A 14,539-nucleotide genomic window follows, 5' to 3' on the forward strand; every position below is an offset into this window, starting at 1 on the left:
ACCTTAAAACAGTGGTGCATATGCTGGCAACATCCAGGCTTGACTACTGCAGTGTGCTCTACATTGGGCTGCCTTTCTACACAGTTTGGAAACTGCAGTTAGTACAGAATAAAGCAGTCAGGTTGGTCTCTGGGGTTGCCCAAAGAGATCATATTACACACACTTTTAAAAAAACTACACTGGCTGCCAATACATTTCTGGGCAAAATACAAAGTGCTGGTTATTACCTTTAAAGCCCTAAACGGCTTGGGTCTGAGGAATTTAAGAGAGTGCCTTCATTAACCCCACCACCTGTTAAGATCACCTGGAGAGGTCCGGTTGTGGTTGCCACCAACTTGGTTGGTGGCAACTCAAAGCCGAGCCTTTTCTAGAGTTGCCCCAGGACTCTGGAACACACTTCCTAACGAAATGAGAGTTTCCCCTTCTCTGAATGTTTTTAAGAAGGACCTAAAAACATACCTGTCTAGTTGGGCTTTTAGTTTATAGTTTTAAAGCTTCAGTTTTAGAATTTTTATTGTATTTTAAATTGTTGTAGTCATGTTAATGTTGCAATCGTTTTATATTGTGAACCACCCAGGGACTTTTTTGTATGGGGCAGTATATAAGTGTACTAACTAACTAACTAACTAGTAGTCAAGCCTGGAGGCTATTATGTATCAGACTGCAGCTAGCAGGGTCTAGATATGGAGCAAGCAGATGAGGGTCAAAGGGGCCAGAGAAAGCCATGGTCAAGACGGGTGAGGTGCTAGATTGAGTAGTCAGGGGTCAAAAAGGCAGAAGGCACAGAGGCTAGGGAGGGTGAGGCAAGACTGTGCTCTAATGAGTGACATTGCTCGGACTCAGAATGAAGCCTGGGTTAACCGTTTTATGGGTCAGGCCGGCCACAATTGGCTTCTCAGCTCACCTGAACTGAAGTGCTGCATAGTGGGTTCTCTGACCATTATGTGGGTAGCACCGCACTGCAGCAAAGAGCAGGCTGATAACTCCATCTGTCTGAGAGCTGCTATTATGGCATAGAGAGTAAGGCACCAAAGTCTTGCTGTCATGACCCCCAGTTTGAGAACCCTGGTGCCTTATAGTATCAAGGTAGCCAGGTCACCATTTACACCAGTTCATGAATCATCATGAGTTTGAATAAGGCACTCATGGCCACAGAGAGTTCAGAAACAGTGCTGAGTCTAGAAGCACCCCAAACTATCCAGAATAGGGCAGCAACCTCAGATCAGTTAGACCTCCGACCATCAACATCTCTGTCTTGACTGGATTGATCTTGTTCGAGATGGAGTTTCAGTGCATCAACCTTTTGCACCAACTATCCTAATGACCGGGCACTGGGAGTAGAGACAGTGAGTAAGCTGTTTTAGTTGTTCTACCTGTTTCTATGCTATGGCCCCTGATTGGACTCCTCAGGTATTTCCTGTGAGATTCTCTTCCTTTCCTCTTACAGAGCAGATGGAAACATCTCTCTCTCTCTCTCTCTCTCCCTCCCCCCCACCTATTCATTATGTAGTTCTTTAGATTAAAGATTAGGTCTTTCCTGTCCAAAGTGTACTTCACAAATAAATACTTAGTATTCAGAAGAGATGTGCACAGAACTGGTTTGGAGGCCCTTTATGGTTCCTTCAGTTCGACGGTGGGGGTTTCTAGCTTTAAGAGCAGAGGAGGTTGCACTTACTCCTCCAGCTGCATTCCTCCTGCTGGCATCCGTTTTTTAGAAAGCCCATCGGGGCAGCAGCATACCTCCCTGCCGCCCCGTTGCCCCTGTTTTTCAGATATGACCGGAAGTCTCTGACGCACCTGCGTGCGCCGGCATGGACACATGCATGTCGCTGGCACTCCTGCACATGTGCCGGCGCACACAGGCATATCGGAGACTTCTGTTCATATCTGTAAAACAGGGGCAACGGGGCGGCAGGGAGGTACACTGCCGTCCCGATGGGCTTTTAAAAAAACCGGATGCCGGCAGGGGGGAAATGGAGGGAGGGGTAAGTCCCCCCCCCACTCTTAAAGCAGCAACGCCACTGCCTTCGAGCTTCCCCATCGTGGTTCCATGCCCATCCCTAGTATTTAGTTCTACAAGAATTTCCATGTGTCTTCTTTAATAGCTGCAACAACTAAACTCTTCATTCTACTCTGTAACTGGAGTGGGTAGCTTCTTTAGTGCTCTGCTAATTAACTGGGTGTAAAAATTACGACCCCCAACAGATCTTAGTTTATTCACCCCCATCTAGTCTAGCACTATTCCAGATGCCTAATTAGGCATCTGCCAGCCCACCTGGTTAGAAATATTAGTGAATGTGACCAGCATCCTAATGTCACCTCATTCCAGATCATTGCTCTACATCTGCCAGATGTTTAACCTTGGAGGGACAAAATGGAAGTTTGCAGCATTTCAGAGGGTAAATCCCCACATTGTACTGATAGTACAATGTGCAGCCTCCAACTTTCAACTCCACCAGGAAACTCAGAAGGGTGCTATGATTGATGGTACTAAAAGCTGCTGAGACGAGGTCCAAGAGAACCAACGTGGTCATGCCTCCCCTATCTCTCTTGGCATTGACCATCCACCTGGGTGACCTAGACAGTTTCAGTCCTAGAACTGAGCCTGAAGGCAGGCTAAGGTTGATCAAGATCAGTAGTATCATCTGGAAGTCCCCGGAGTGATGTCTCCACTGCCTGATTGATCACTTTGCCTGAGAAAGATGTATTTGAATTCTGGACAACAATTATTGAGCTCTGAGGGAAGGCCTTTTTTCTTTTTTTCTTTTTTGCAATGGTCTTACAATTGTCTCCTTTTGAGAGGCAGCAACTACACCTTCCCCAAAAGAGGCACTTACTGCAGCCAGTTCAAACCCAGCCAGTCCTCCACCTAGTATGAACCAGTCAATATGGGAAAGGGCCAGGTGCCCACATGGTTGGGTACACCTTTTCAAGTCCACAGTTTCAGATGTCAACAACTAGAACTCACCCCCCCCCCAAAAAAAAGACAAGCAGAGGCCAAGGACACCTTCTGCATAGTACCTACCCTGTGTAGGACCTACCCTAAATGAAGTGCCTAGGTCAGAATAGCTGTGAGTGTTTCTACTCGCAAGGATTCTGGGTTCAGATCCTAATTTATTTCTGAGCTATGGCTAGAAGTAGCCAGGATTTCCTAGTTTGGTCATAACAAGCAATCCTGGTTTGTTCCTATGGATTTTTTTTTTTAAACTCTTGCACAGGCAAGAGGAGTGTGTGCTCCCAAAGAGGTTCTGGCTCTGCATTAAATCTGAACTAGCCCATAGTGTAAAAAGCTTCAGTGAACTTTCCATGTAGGGTTATTGCCTGGATCAATGTCCTCAAGCTGTATAGCATGCCTCCTTTCAACTTTCTCATCTGGTTCTCTTATAGCACAGGCAAATATGACACATGGGTTTGTTTTAGCCTTTTCCTATTATCGAGCCATGACTTGTTTTGCTCTTACCAAGCACTAACTGCGGCCATTGAAGTCTCTCCTCTTATTTGTGTCATCTGGGGAAGAATTACTACCTTCATATCATATCATAAAGAAATATTGCTAAAAACAATGAGGTAATTTCACTTCTCTTTCTCTCACACGCCCACTCTCTTCTATCTGTCCTTTCATGGGCTTCTCCAGAAAGATGTGTGACCCTGGGATGACTGCTTTTGAACCAGAAGCTCTAGGAAACCTGGTGGAAGGGCTGGATTTCCATCGATTCTATTTTGAAAACTGTAAGTGTCCTTCCCCTCTCAAGAATTCATTTGACTCAGTTATCAGCACATAAACATTCTCATACTAGGCTGCTTCAGTGACCCATCTAACACAGTGCCCAACTACTAGTATGAATGCTTTGTTATAACATATATCAGAGGCCTAAGGCATGTGTAGTGTCATCTGCCTTATCATTCACTCCCAGATTCTGGCCACCAGAAGTTGAAAGGATCCCTGGACAATTTCACCCTAAAGTTATTTTGAATAACAACAATTGATGGATCCAGTCTCCATTAAATTTTTGAGCTTTCTGGAAAGAGAAATATTACTTGGATGTGCTATGGGATGGGGCCACAGCTCAGTGGAAGGCATGCAGAAGGTCTGAGGTTTAATTGCTGGTGTGTCTCCCATTTTAAAAGCTCTCTGGTATCAGAGTGTGAAATAGCCATGATTGAAGCTTTAGATAGCCACTTGTCAGAATAGTCAGTGCTTGAATGGTTAAACCAATGGTCAGATTCAGTATAAGGCAGCTACCTTTGTTCATGGGCAAAAATCTGAAAGCTTTGTGTCTTAATGATTTCCAAAGTTTAAAACAATGTCTTAAATGATTGGGGACCAGCGGTGGACACAGCTGCCTTTTAGAATCATCCTCCAACTCCAAGGTTTTATTGATATTTTTAATGGCTTTTATTAAGGATTTTTAGGCTATTTAGTGAACCCTTTCTGTAGTGGACAGCTGGGTATAACTATTTTGCAGTGCTATCACTGAATTTTTGAGATTATTTCTCTCTTTTCTCCCGCACTGCTACCTGCTGTATTTTCTGCTATCTGTGCCTGATTTTTCTTAAATGATTGAATGTATAGTGGATTTTCAAGGGCCGGGGCTCACATTCTCTCTTGAACTTGGTTGGAGCATAAACTAACATGCAATAAGCCTGGGGAAATAAATCATAAAAGTCATTGTAAACAAAAAGAAAAAGGAAATATGTGGTGCATTTGTCTAGGCTTACTGTATGTCAATTTATGTTCCAACCAAGTTCAGGATGGAGACCGACACCTTTAAAAAATTCAAACATTGTGCAAATTGCCCACTTCACCTTCTAAAATGAAAACATCCATTTTACATACACAGCCATTTAAGATTTAGTTTGAAAAAGACTACTGGAGATCTCTTACTTATGTTGAAGAAGCATGGAGCAAGCTGCACTGATTCCATTGGCTTTTCCTTCTGCCTGCAGTATGGTCCAGAAACAGCAAGCCAGTGCACACTACCATCCTGAACCCACACATCCACTTAATGGGAGATGAGTCTGCCTGCATCGCTTACATCCGCATCACACAGTACGTTGACACAAGTGGGATCCCGCGCACTGCACAGTCTGAGGAGACCCGAATCTGGCACCGCCGGGATGGCAAATGGCAAATAGTTCACTTCCATAGATCTGGAGCACCTTCCGTTTTACCACAGTAAGTCAGTCCCAGGCTACAACAAGCCCTTCAATCAACCAGGCTCCTGTCTCTTGGCTTACCAATGGGGATGGAATATTATTCAATAACCTTCATGTAAAGAGGGGGTGTAAGCATAAACAAGGCAGTGCCTTCTCAAATGTATGCACTTAGTTATGTCTGGTTGATTCAAAAAAACATTTGGCTTCAATATACTGTAATTTGGTCAACATCTTATGGAAAGGACTTTTATGTAAAACCTTAATAACTCGGAGATTATTCATCTGGCTTTGGTCAAGAATGCATTCGTATCTCAAAACATTAGAATTACACCAAGAGAGTTTCTAAGGCATTGCAATGCAATCTTCTATGTGCTTATTTGGAATAAATTCCACTAAGTTCAGTGGGGCTTTCTCCCAGGTATGCATGCATAAGATTGCAGGCTTAATTTCCTAACAGTTGCAACAGATTGTTGTTTCATCATTTGCAAAAATTCATGTACACCTGCCAAAACCACAAAGATGTTAGGATCAAAAAGATATTGTAAGACCAGTAGTATTTAATGACTAGTATTTAGAAGCAAAGCCTATTTGACTGTCTCTCAGGTCCTCCAGGTCATGTTATTTTTTCATGTGATAACATCACCATGTAGTAATTTTACCACATTCAGATGTGTGTGGTGGATATGATATTCACATTGTTTGCTCTGGTGCAATAGGTATTGCCTCTCATCACATGATGAAAACTGGTATGGTACAAGAGCAAACTACTGAAAGATACGTATAGGACAAATACGTTACAAAATGCAGTCTCAACCTAGACTCTCTAGATTCAGCTTAATGCCTTGTTTTCAAGTCTTTTGGGATTGGGTTCCGACCTTGCTCTGCTCTTCCCATTCATTTCTCTTACTGTGATCTTACCTGGCTTTCTGGGTTGTTTTCTCTGTAAGGAAGCTCACTCCCTTGTTCTCTATGTTAATCAGTCCACTACCACTTTGTTCCATAATTAAAATAATCAAATGCAGTTAGAATCCACTCAGCAGCCATAAACAGATTCAAAAGTGGGGGAGAGTATTATGTTATCACTCTTTAAACCCCTTGATTACAAGTATGAGAATGGGCTTAAATAGCATTAGAGGGTTGTGCTTTGATTCCGTTTTTATACGGGAGAGCATTCAAACATGCAGCCCCCCACCTGCAGTCCAGGCCCACAACAGATATTTCACATGAATGTCTGATCATCTGTTTCTACTCCCTTGTATTGGGTGGGATTGCAAGAGGCTGGCATATAGGCATCCCTGAAAGTTTAACAGAATATGGATTAAATACTATAACTAATTTATAATGTATTTATTAAATGTATTGTATTTATGAATCATGGGGTTTTGTTTTGTTTTGTTTTGTTTTTTAAAAGGGGTCCAAGACTGTCAATGAAAACACTATACCACTGGGGTTCAAATTCCACTCTTGTCACAGGGACATGGGAAGCTGCCTTATATGGAGTCAGAACATTGGCCCAGCTAGCTCAGTATTTGTAGCAGTTCTCTGAGGTTCCAAACAGGGTTCCTTGCCCAGCAGATGCTGGAGATTCAGTCTGAGATCTTCTGCAGGCAAAGCATGTACTCTTCCATGGCACTATGTCCCCTCCTTGGGCTAGTCAACAGCTTAAATATATACTTTCACCTGCTCTTTGCATGCCTCATTGAGGCATGCACTGTTCTCTCCACCACTCAGGGGAAGTTGGTTCTTAAGAAGTCCTGTGGTGGCAGTTGTGGTTGGAGTGATCATCTCAACGTGGTCTGTGTCTTCCTCTAAACATCTCTGTCACATTTTAGTGCTCTGCTCTTTTCCCTCCCTCAAACCATGAGAGATGGATAGCAGATGTGATTCTGTGTTCCTCTGTGAAGAACAGTCACAGTCGTTTACAGAAAGGGAAGGAGAATGACGTGGGGTGAGTTGGCTGGGAGAGCCAGATGTGGAAGGAGTAAAAAGCCATTTCCCTTTGTGTTTTTCAGCTGAAGGATCAGCCACTCAGGCCAGGTTTCTCACTGCCTCACTACAAAGGGAAGATCCCTGCTATTCTTTATCTAGGGAACTTGGCTGCTGACTCTGCTACTTGGTTCTTGCTGGAATTCCTTTCACACACAGAGCTCCTCACCACAATAAATGAGAATTCAATAGACCTTTCTCCTTCTGTTTCACACGCTCCATGTTTGCCACTTGGTGTCATTCTAGTACAATAGGGCATGTGCCAGGCCCATGTCTGCATGAAACAGCTTTCTGTATAAAAGGAGAAACAAAGAAGGAGTAGCCTAAGGCATATCCTTCTGCCAGTATGGCCCTAGACCTCATAGATCCACCCTCATTAGCTATTCTCACAGTTAAGTGTGTTTCTCAAAGGGACTGGATCTGATATCTGTTTAAGTCGCTACTGTTTTTACTAAGTCTTTAGGGGAGTGAGAGAAAGGGGAGCATGCATAGAAGATCTAAAGTGTCATGTACCAGTGGAGACTTGGTGCCCAACACCTTTCACTAGTAGACACACACACACACACACACACACACACACTGCAGTGCCGTTGCTCTGATTTGCTCTCAGTTAGTGCTCTATTGCTCTTGAATACCTATTTCATCTTCACAGAATTAAACTTAATCCCTAGAAAAACTTTCTGCCTGGGGAGAATACGGTTTTATTCATAATGGTGAGTAAAATACATCATTAATTTCTCTTCCCCCAAAAAACTATATTTTTATGACTTAGCCAATAAAGGTTCATGACAATTTTAACAATATAGATGTTCATTCATTTATCCCCCATTCCTTTATCACTCCAGATCCCTCTCTTTCATTATATCTAACAAAAGAGAGACTGAAAGGAATCCACTAATACTTTATTGGTGTTAAAATGCATCCAAGAGTGAGTAAATGTGAGTAAGTTAAATTTCCAGTATGGTAGTGGGATATTTTCCACATTATTTCTAATTCAATGACAGCTGTCTCCCGGCATGAATCAGATTCTGCCACAGTCCAGTACACTGTAGGAATTTCCTTTATTCATGCTCAGCTTAGTAACAACCTCCCAAATGCAAGTTGGTTTCACCATATATTGTATTCCTTCCTTTCTTTGAACTGGCTATTCTTTGAACTGCCCCCCCCCCACCCGTACCTACAGCATTTTGCATCATGCTTTCCTTCTGCCCTCCAAGACTTAGTTTCATCATCAAGCAAACATAAATAAAACAAAAGAAGCTGGAATCCTTTTCCCTGCCACCATTCCCCACTTACACAGCTTCAGGAAATTTGACAGTATTGAAGATCCTGGCGCTATGGAAACAGAATTGACCCCTCCATTTGAAATATAAACAGAGGCCAACACTTTCCAGCAAAGACAGAGAATGCAAGCTTTACTAATGACACTTTGAGGCATTTTGATTATGCTTTTAACAAACAAAATGAAACCTTTCGCTATCTCTTGTACTTGGAGTGCATGCCTTTTTATAGGGAAAACAAACCTCTTCCGTGTTCTTTCGTAAATGGATTTTGAGTATTTGCTGAAATGGATCTTTATGTAATTCCTAGAATATCAACTTTTTGGGTTTGTGGCTGATTTTTAATGAAGTTGGGTAGGGGTGGGGGGTGGGGCTTAGTATGTTATTGTTTACATTTGGAGTTGACTTTGTGACAAAATTGTTATTGAAAGTGCAAGGGGTTACAAGAAGCTAGAGGCAGGGGAAAGATTTCTGATGTGGACTTTTGGTAAACTTCATGGAGAGCTTTACACCATATTGGAACTCCTTGCAGCGCAGTTTCTATATGCCATGGAAAGACTGGAGAATCCGAATTGTGTATCTTCATGGAACCCAATGGAGAGTGAGGACATTTTCAAACTGGTAGCATCTGCTTTAAAAGCACTTCAGAGTCTCTCTGAAGGAATCTGGGAATGCGTTCTTCTCAAGCTTGTTCAGATACCCAACATGTATCTGATGCCACTGTTGTGTCATTTTGACGATGTATGGAGGGCTGAAAGATTTATATTTTTGACATCACCTTCTTGCCTTGCAGGAGAGACATAAGGAGTATGAGTTTTGTTTTTAATTTGGGCAGTCTTTCTGTTTTCTTGTTTCCCCCTTTCCCCCCCCCCCCAGCTGTAAAAGTCTTTGATGTGAGATTAACTACAGTGCACTTCTTCTACCAGGGGAACTTATCAATGACACTTTCTTCATTTGCATGACATTTAACTTTATAGACAGCTATGTGTACTTCAGAACAAACAGAAATGCTTGTTTGGGGACAGTAACAAAAAATGGGGTATACGCTCTGTATAAATTCTGAATGGTGTAATTTTGCCTTTTCCGTGGTTTGAAGTGCTTAGCTTTCCATCTTGTGAGGCAGAATGGACATCTGCCAATACAACTATGTTTGCAAATTGCAAGAATAATTTTCCATTGGAGCTGAGGGGAAGAAACTGAAGTGATTAAGGATACTGGAGGCCCATATGATAGGATTTGACTGACCCGAGAGTGAGTTTACTCAATACTTGGGATGAGGTATCCCGATAAATTTTCTAATCTGGGCCAGAGAACACAAAACAGCATAACGTGAATGGGTCACTGGAGTTCTACCCATGCTCAATGGAATGGCAGAGAATTGCACTGAGGTGAGGAGGGGTGCTCCTGCTCCTTTCTTAAAGAAGGGCTTTCATGTCAGGGGAGGCTTCTCGTAAGGGTATGGACCCGGGGGCTTGCTTACATTGTTTTCAAATTATTTGTATCTCAGTGAAGGTATCTGGCTTCATTATCCTCTCCCACCACCAGCATTTTAAAAGATCATGGCATCACATCTCACCTCTTCTTGTCACAGTGTCCATGTTTGAAGCGACCCTTTTTTTTTTTTTTTAGCTGCCAGTGTTTACATAACTTAATCCTTATGCTGATCATCACAAAATCTGCTAACCTAGCCAAAGGATTTGGAATTGAACCCCAGACAATTGCAGGCTATTGAATTATTTCTGTGCCCTTTCGCCATGAAAATTGCTGCCTCTCTGATAAGCTTGGTACGTTTCTCACTGCTGCTAAAGCTTGATTGCTTCCAGAATCTTATGACAAGTCCTTCAAGGAATGAGGGGCTCTTGCTTTTCTCTTCCCTATCCATGACCTCTGTCGAGCATCACCCTCACCGGTGTTTCTTTGGGCAACTTTTATCCTACACCCTGCACTGATGCAGGATAAAATTTCTTGGCTCCCATTTATCAGATCCCATTATCATTTATCATGAATATGATAAGACATCCCAACATTTCTAAGAGAAACAGGGTCCTAGCCTGAGGTTCCGTTATTTTAAGTCTTCCAGTAAGGAGGGAACCCTGACAGACAAAGAAGAAATCCAACCCCTTCAAATTCTGCCCATTACAACGGATTAAGCACCTGCACTTTAATGAGGGACCTGCTACCATGGATGGCCTTCTCATGCATTCCTTGCCCTGCTTTCCATTGGCATCTCTAAAGCCTGTTTTTACTGTGAAAGCATGATATCCCGATTTACCTTCTGAACTCCTTGCCCTCCCTTTGCCCTTCCATATCACCATGCAATGGCAGGTCTAAAGCTATATTAAGGTGCCTTTCCTGGCTTTCAAAATAAAGGATATTTGCGCTTTCCATCATTTGCGCTACCATCAGTGCAAATAGCTGTTCCTAGCTATGGAAAATTCATCAGTTCTAGCATTTTACCTGGTCTTCATTTGGTGCCCATGGTATGGCTAATGTTATAGCCTGCCTTTCCAAGTATGATTCTGATTCCATAGGAGCCAGTAATGTGGCATCTTTCTCAAGAAGAAGCTACATGTGGCATGCATATATATGTAACAAGGCCCTACAAAGAAAATTTTCAAGCAACCTCAAGGGACTGCAGTTTTGAGATGAGAAGTGGCAGGAGGGAAGGGGATGTTTAACACTTTCTCTGCCAGCTGTTTTTCTGCTTAGAATCCCCCCCCAACTGCTTTAAGCACCACGAGGTTCCTTATGTTTATAAGGAAAGCAGCTGGGTGGATTTTGATCAGATAAGTAGCTGGGAGGAAAAGAGTTTAGCACTCTCTTCCCTCCTGCCGATCAAAATCACAGCCTCCTAGGGCAACTTTTCATTAAACAAACAAACAAACCTATCGAGCTTTGTTGCACACAAATGTGTGTACCATGTAGTTTGTTCTTCAGATGCTGTGCCTGATTCAAAGGCTTGGCTTTTGCCAGTAGCTTTATAGAGGGCAACTGCGAAGCGAGGAAGGATGCTTTCGTAGAATATGCACGAGACTCTGATCACAGACTATAGTGTCAGCTGAGTCAAATGTACAAAGACAGCCTGCCTTTGAGAATATACTCATATGATCCAAGAGGAAGCTCAGCTTCAAGATTTGGTAACTAGAGATGCACCCAGACTAGCCAATCTTGTCATGATTTGTTCCAGGAAATACTACAAATAGCTTGGACACCTTATCATGCAATCTGTCCTAATAGTGATGTGCCACTCTTTTTCCCCCCCTTGGTGTGTAAACAGGTGCTAACCTTCCCCAACACAGTGTTCTTTGCTTATGTTTGTTCAAACATCTCATGATGCCCCTTATCTAGGGCATTGACCTTCCCCTATTGTCATAGTATTTCCTTTTGAAAAAACAAACCTGTTTTGTGTATTTTCACCCATTCACTCATTTCTTCTGCTAAGTATTCTTATAATGAGGGGAAAGGGCTCTTTCTGACCCAGCACAATTCTGCACAACCCCCAGCAACATGTCTCAGTGGGCCCTTCCCCCTTTGTCAACATTATTGGTGCATGCAGGGCAACCCACCTTTATTTGTGCATATTCAACTTTTTTAAAAAGCAAAATAAACCTAGTCCATTATTCCCAGTTGAGAAATCACGTATCTATAGTAGTGATGGGAGAACTCTTTTCTGCTTGCCTTGAATTGGCTTGAGAAATGATCCACCCACTAGCCACCCCCCAGTTTGGGGGACATTGGGATCATTTTTTAGTCAAATTGAGAGTTAGAAAATACCTATCTCCATCCCAAAGCACCGTCCACAGAAGGCTCCCAACCTTCAAACTCAAGCTCTCCCTTTCTCTTCACTTATAGTTCCCCAGCAGTGGCACAGAGGCCTCTTCTCAAATTATAGCACACTCATGATCAGCAATAAAAACAGAATGAAAGTAAAGAGGGATAAGAGGTCAACCAATCCAAAACCAAATCTAGAGAACTGCAACAGAGGAGTTCTGGTTTGGACATACCGACTACTCCTTAATGGTAGGGCTAATGTGTTCTACATTTATTTGGTATTCTCTCTATAGCTGCACTGTGTAACTTCCATCTCTAGAGATTTTCAAGATGAGTCTGGATATACCTGTATCAGGGATAGTTAATGTCTAGTGGACTGAACAATCTGGAAAGAGCTTGGATTATCTCTCCTAATACTATGATTCAACAGCTGATTTGAACACAATGTGTAGGCATTTTTTAGCATGAATATATGTCATCTTAATGACTTTGCAATTAAATTCCAGAAATCAGTTTCCTGATATAGATGAAATGACACAGATTACAAAACAGAATGATCTTTAGGAAGCTCTTCCTACTACACACTACTGCTGTCACTATGCTGGTAGGATGGAACGAATATGTATTCACATACATTTCAGGTAGGGTGGGTCTGAAGCAAAGTCTCATGTGCTCATGCCTTGCTTCCTACCTAGCTGGGAATACAGGTTGTCCTTTCTCCTCCAGTCATCCCACATGTTATCTCTTTTCTTCAGATGGGTTTACTTCCTTCTCCTCAGTTCTTGCATGGCTGCAAACTAGCCACCTTTTGTTCTATTTTTTGTAAGGTGAAATCTGTGAGAAGGCAGAGTTTGTCATTATTATTTTTTCTAACTGTTGCACAATTTTAGGGCTTTTGTAACATTTTTGGAGATAAGCAGGAAAAATGTTAAGTGGTTTAAAATGAAACTATAAATGTATATATAAATATATATATAAATATATATAAATGAAATCTTTATGGAAATATTTATTTCACACGAATGCAAAAGAAAAAGTAAAAAGGAAAAAAAAAACAGCTTTGTAATGTAAACAGATAAAAGCTCCGGAGAGTTTCCCTCTCATGTATGTTAACTTGACGTGGCTGGAATATTCCAAAATCCTTCAATATATTTTGTAAGTGAATCAGAACTGTAAAGCGGTGTGACCATGTTGGATTCTTTGTTCCAGTTTTTTGAAGCTGTGGCTGTGAACAAAATTATCACTGCTAAGATTTTATGCTATATTTTGCGTGGGGGTGGGGGGGATGGGGTCAGGGAGTTGGGGATTGTCAGTTTTATTCTTGGTGTTTCAAGTGCAATAAAATAGCTACAAACTCCTGAGTATGGAAAACAATGATTCTCACGAAACGTCTACCATTTTTATTTCTTCATGATGCTTTTCACTTTGAGAATACCTTATCTGGAACCCATACAAACTACTGGGCACCCAACAGACTGTGGATTCTCTTGTTCTTTTGAAAATCTGTTTTGGAACCTGTTGACTACATGCTTTTTCAACGAAAAAGAGAGAGAGACCAATTTATGAAAGGTTTAACAATCTTGACTATTCAAGGCCAATTCACATGTTCAGTGTTATTCAAGTGCCTTCTGTTTGTATATGGAAGCTTCTTGGACAAGATCCTGCTTACTTGCTGCCAAAACAACACAGACAATCTTTCCCCAAATCAGGCTGAATGTATCACATCAGACTGCTGGTGTACACTGCAAGTTTGAAAAGTCCTCCATTGGGGATATCTCTCTGTACATCGAAAACTAGCAGTGTCAGAAGGCTGGCCTAGAACCTTCTTGACATTCTAGTTTTCTCTGTGTGGGGAATGTTTCAAACAGAAGTGCTCAAATTTCCAATTTTCACCTGCAATCTGAATGATGTGTCCCAAGGAAAATGGCACCATGTTGTTATTCTTATATTTGTACATTGACTGTAAGAAACTATTTTCTAAAGCTGTACAGTCATAAAAGAAATATTCATGTGTTCTTTTAACTCCTCTCAATTCCTCTACTATATATATATATATATATATATATATATATATATATATATATATATATATATAATCGCTACTTCAGAAGATCACAGCTTTCATGTTAAATCAGGATTACAAAATACTAGCAGAAATAGAGTCAGGACAGCTGAATAAATTTATTGATATATCAATATCAGTTGATATTGTATCAATAGTATTACTATATCAATATTACTTTAGTATGGATATAGATTAAGGGGGAGAAATCCAAGTAATAACAACTTCTGACAAATGTCCAGTCCAGCAATGCTAATGTGTGGAAGCACCACCTGCTGGTTCA

The 14,539-nt window shown here is 41.7% G+C and overlaps 1 protein-coding gene across 3 annotated transcripts in view; it reads left to right on the forward strand.

Moving 5' to 3' along the window:
• CAMK2A (calcium/calmodulin dependent protein kinase II alpha) overlaps nucleotides 1-13,188 on the forward strand; it is a 191,912-nt gene extending 178,724 nt beyond the window's left edge. For 2 of the 3 annotated variants that reach the window (XM_053289834.1, XM_053289835.1), the window contains 3 exons: nucleotides 3,635-3,729; nucleotides 4,948-5,176; nucleotides 7,170-13,188. In XM_053289834.1, the coding sequence (XP_053145809.1) occupies nucleotides 3,635-3,729; nucleotides 4,948-5,176; nucleotides 7,170-7,173 (328 nt within the window). In that variant the 3' untranslated portion in view covers nucleotides 7,174-13,188. Of the gene's footprint in view, nucleotides 1-3,634; nucleotides 3,730-4,947; nucleotides 5,181-7,169 lie in introns of those variants that run through there. The other variant, XM_053289836.1, reaches the window with a different exon arrangement.
• The last annotated feature ends 1,351 nt before the right edge of the window (nucleotides 13,189-14,539 follow it).

Source organism: Hemicordylus capensis, chromosome 2, assembly GCF_027244095.1.
Source record: "Hemicordylus capensis ecotype Gifberg chromosome 2, rHemCap1.1.pri, whole genome shotgun sequence".
Taxonomy (NCBI): domain Eukaryota; kingdom Metazoa; phylum Chordata; class Lepidosauria; order Squamata; family Cordylidae; genus Hemicordylus; species Hemicordylus capensis.